The following is a 4,659-nucleotide window of genomic DNA, read 5'->3' as shown; positions in this document are numbered from 1 at the left end:
TTTCACTACAGAAAAAAGAAAAGGAAAGGGTTAAGAGGAAAAGGAAAACAAAGATGGTAGCTTTATTTTATTTCTTTTTTTCTTCTTGGATAGGATTTAGGCGAGAGTTTTATTTAAATAAACTCCTTCCGAATATAAATATTACTCATTAAATGGATTAACTAGTACTAATCTTATCTGGTTAACTGGATAGCATTTGGGCAATCCGATCAAAGTAATCGTAAGTCTCACAAGAAATGAGAATACTGAAGCAACACATGACAATAGAAAACGACCATGATACACATTGCTCTGTTTGATCACAGAATTCAGCAACTACTATATTACAACTAAAAATGCAAGCAAGAAAAAACACAGAATTTGCAATAGCAATATATCATTTAGTACCCGAATATTCAGATCAAGAACTGTTTCATAAGCTGTGAGTTGATTACTTAAGTTGTAAAATAGAACACTGAAACTGGAAGCAAATGCACACTGCATCCCTACAATGACAAATTTCTTTTTTCCCGTCACCAAGTAGGTTTTATTTCCTGGAATTGCAGATCTAGCTGGTGATCGATGCCCTAGTCCGCATACAAACAAAATTAGTGACACCAATAGCACAATCCAGCTATTCCAGCCATTATTTGGAAGCAAATGCACGCTGCCTCCCTTCACCTCAAGACATACGATAAACTTCTTCCTTCTCCTCGCCAAGAAGTAGGGTTTACTTTCTAATATTGCGGATCTCGCTGGTGATTGATGCCCTAGTCCGCATACAAACACAACTAGTGACGCTGTCTAGCACAACCCAGTTTTTTTTTTTCTCGAAATAAGCACAATTCAGCTACGGAGGTAGTTGTTCAGCCTTCACCAGACTTCCTCCTCTCAATCGCCTAGTGGGGATTAGTTGTGTTCTGACACAATACAATCACATCGCTCTCTCAACTAACCGCAAATGCCGCAATTGGTGCGAGTTGTAAGGAGTCAAACCCTCTGCCGAGCTCCACCCAGCCCGCATTTTCTTTAAATCACAATATTCTTACTGACAAAGCCTCCCTGGAAGGAGATCAGCTTCACAGCTGCCATTTTCTCCTACCAATTCCACATTCATCAGATTTCAATGACACCACGACCAGTCACTAATCAATACTCGAGAGCTGGATTTGATTTGATGCTTAAAGATAAAAGTATTACCTACCGTGCATTCTAGCCACAGAGGAAGAAATGGCAACTTGCCTGCTTATGAAGAATAGGATTTTCCAGCGGAACGGTCATCCTCTCCAGGCTCTCTTGGTGATCCAAAAGTTGCCTACAGCAATCTAAACAAACCAAGTCGAAACTGAATAATTCCTCATATTCACAATTATTTAGGCACCGCCCACAGTTGATACAACGTTTAATGCAGATAGTACAAGCCCTGCACAACTGAGTGGTAGATTGCTTCTTTTGGCAACTCTCTGAGGGGCAATCATAGACTAGTCTAAGTTGCTGGCATTTCGGGCATATTTCAATATCAATAGCTTGATCATCATCAGACAACACAGATAACTGGCCGCCTTGGAAAAACCGTGGTTTACGATTAGTTGGCAGCTTGCTGCTATCGACATCTAACAAGACCTTGAACTCTTCGAAGTGTTGGTTTGTCATACCAAATAACCCATCAATACCTAGGTACTTAAGGCTGGGTTTTCCTGCAGGCTTGAAGACCTTTAAGTTACCGAGAACACCATCAGCTGTGAGTCTCCCACATCCTGGGACACTAAGCTGCATTGAGAAAGTAAACACAAGACATCAGAAAACTATAATAAGAATAAACACATGAAATATTAAACATAGGAAATGAAGAATATACTAAGGTATTCAAAAAATTTAATGAACTCCCTGAAAAGGTAAAACCAAGAGGAATAGCAGCTTATTTGATTGGAAAACAAGGGAAAAATTAGTTAGACATTGTGTCTCACTATTTCTCTCACAATTCATTGCTCATCAAATTTACTGTGCATGAAGCCGTTGATACCACGTCCAGTATGACATGAAGAACAAAAATAATTTGCTCCTTAATAAAATATATCAATAAAAATTATGCACACAGCCCCACCTCCAAGAACAAGTCTATTGGTCTCTTGGTCTATCAGAACTGCCCCCAAATTGCACCACTCGTTTCTGTAATTTTTTATAAAGACAACTAATTTCAGTAATACAAGGCTAAATAGGCTTATCCACTATACCAACTGTCCTGCTTTTCAACCCACTATCTCCAGTCCTTTAAATTCTGCTAAAAGGCCTCTAAAAACTTTTTTCAAATGATATTTTTAGCAATACATGTTTTTATTTTCAGCAATAAATATTTTAATAAGGAATTATAATATCTTTTCAAGAGTTTGAACTACAACTGTACTATGATATCTAGCAGCATAATTGCATTGTAGAGGCAGCATCAGATGCAGTAGATACCAGAAAAGTAGACTAACACGAGCACTGAAAAGGGAAGAAACAAAGGAATGCAATAGTGAAGGATCCTAATATCCACTTTCATGAACAGTTAAATACTAAAGCATTACATCTGAAACACTCACAGTTATCCAAGATCAATCAATTACAATTTTTGCAACGACACCTTGAAACTCTGTTACGTGAGGCAAATAAGGTGAGAGTAGAACAAGTAATTGACCAATAATAAGAACGCCAAATACATCTGTAGTGCAAGCCTTACATTCATTATGAGACTCTAAGAACCATAGTAATTGTACTTTTGGTAACACAAGATAACGTCTAATAAGAAACTACAATGAGCAAAAGTATCAAACATAGATAAGTAACCAGCAAAAGATAATAGCTGACCTTTTTCAGGCTAGGATTCCTTTCAAGCACACAATTCAAACCACTATCAGTGATCTTTGAGCAGTGCACAAGACTCAGAGAATGAAGATGACCTTGAGCTCTTTCTGTCAACTTTGTAAGAATTTCATCTGTGATCTTACAACTCAATGGATGATCAACGTGAATATTTCTCCACAGAAGAGGATCACCACGCACCACATCTCGTAAAGGTTTGCAAACTCTTTCAACAGAAAGAAGGTCTCTCAAGCACAGATAGCTAAGGGCCAAAAACAGTGCATCTGAAGGAGTACCTCCATCTCCATTACGATGATCATTCATGCCCGACTGATCTTTCTGAGCTGCATCTCTAAAAACCCAATAACTAGAATTTATAATCTCCTCCATCTCAACGTCCATACAACCAAAAGAATCGCACAATCCCTCTCCTATATCAATCTCAGAAGCATAGGAGTTTTCACCTATGTTCTGGACCCCCACATCCTGGTGAATTCTCATAGCCCCATTTAGAACGATATTCAGTTCCGCAAACATTTGAGCGTCAACCTCAATCTCATCTGCGTGGAAACCAAGATTCTTTAACCCAAAATCCTTGTCAAAATCCTCTAACCAACCCGTGATGGCCGTGACTTTGGTACTAATACCCATACCAAAAGGATCCTGAGGCAACAAATCAACAATATCATCATCAGAAACCATCTTAGTTTCTTCATCTTCGGGATCCCGAAAGCTGCCCTTTTCACAATTTTTCAAACCCCAAAAATCACTAATATCATCAGAAACCATCTTAGTTTTTCCAGTTTTGTTGTGATCATGAAAGTTTTCAACTTTACAATTCAAACCCCAAAAATCACCAGAACAATCAAGCTTCTCATTTGGGCATTCTCTGTCAAAATACCTATTACACCTATCAAACTCGAGCCCAGCTAAAAATCGTTCGTGTTGATTCAAGGCCATAGCTTTCTACTCTAAATATATTCACCCGATTCTACAAGAAAACCCTCAATTCTCGAATGCATACTAAAATAAAAGCACCCAAAGATTTCACAGAGTTTCTTGTGAAAAAAAACCTAATGGGTCAATCAAAATTAAACCAGATTGTTCCGATCAAACCCCACATTCCGATATTTAAACAGTAATTAATCTAAATACCCAATAGAGAGAACATATCCCCAGCTACGTAATGCACATATTTACAGTGTATTACACAAATCTAGGATTAGATTGCACAAATAAAATATAAACTAATATAAGAGAAAGGTGATAATAAAAGATTTTTTTTACCATATTACTGGAGAATAATGATGCGCAGTTAATATGTATATACAATATAAAGCTTATACAATAATCTGGGTGGAATGTATAGGTAATTTTCTGTATCTACATACTGTGTTTCTATAAGAATCGCTAATTTTGATGGGGGAGAGAGAAAGAGGAGAGAGAAAGGGTTTGTGTAATGTGGTATGTATAGGTGTCTCTCTCTACGCTATAGGTGTCGATTGGTAGGGGGTTGGTGTGGCGCGAGAGACTTGTTCCTTTGGACTACCTCCTATATATTAGGGCTTACTTTGGGCCTGGACTTTTTCTACTCTACTTTTTGGGCCTATTTTATTCGCTTGGGCCTTATTGCTCAATCAAGGTTTACTGTATAGCCGCTCTCAAAATAATAGCCGGGAAAAAAAATACTTTTTGTATATATACATTCTGTATGTTATATACAAAATTTTTACAAACTTTATATACTTTTTCGACTATCGAATGTAAATAGTTTTTGACGGGGACTAAAAGTGAAAAAAAAAAAAAAACTCAATCAACTAGATCTCAATCTCAAATTAA

At 37.4% G+C, this 4,659-nt stretch overlaps 1 protein-coding gene across 1 annotated transcript; it reads right to left on the bottom strand.

Moving 5' to 3' along the window:
• Positions 1-261: 261 nt before the first annotated feature.
• On the bottom strand, positions 262-4,352 carry LOC107831533 (F-box protein SKIP14). The gene is made up of 2 exons (XM_016659309.2): positions 2,827-4,352; positions 262-1,749 (listed from the first exon to the last, which is right to left on the bottom strand). Exons 1-2 carry the CDS (start codon positions 3,778-3,780, stop codon positions 1,192-1,194), a joined length of 1,512 nt encoding a protein of 503 aa, XP_016514795.1. The 5' UTR covers positions 3,781-4,352; the 3' UTR covers positions 262-1,191.
• Between the last annotated feature and the right edge of the window lie 307 nt (positions 4,353-4,659).

Source organism: Nicotiana tabacum, chromosome 17 (genome assembly GCF_000715075.1).
Source record: "Nicotiana tabacum cultivar K326 chromosome 17, ASM71507v2, whole genome shotgun sequence".
In the NCBI taxonomy this organism is placed as follows: Eukaryota; Viridiplantae; Streptophyta; class Magnoliopsida; order Solanales; family Solanaceae; genus Nicotiana; species Nicotiana tabacum.
Note: the sequence above shows the minus strand (reverse complement) of the source record. Positions and strands in the feature narration are given on the sequence as shown.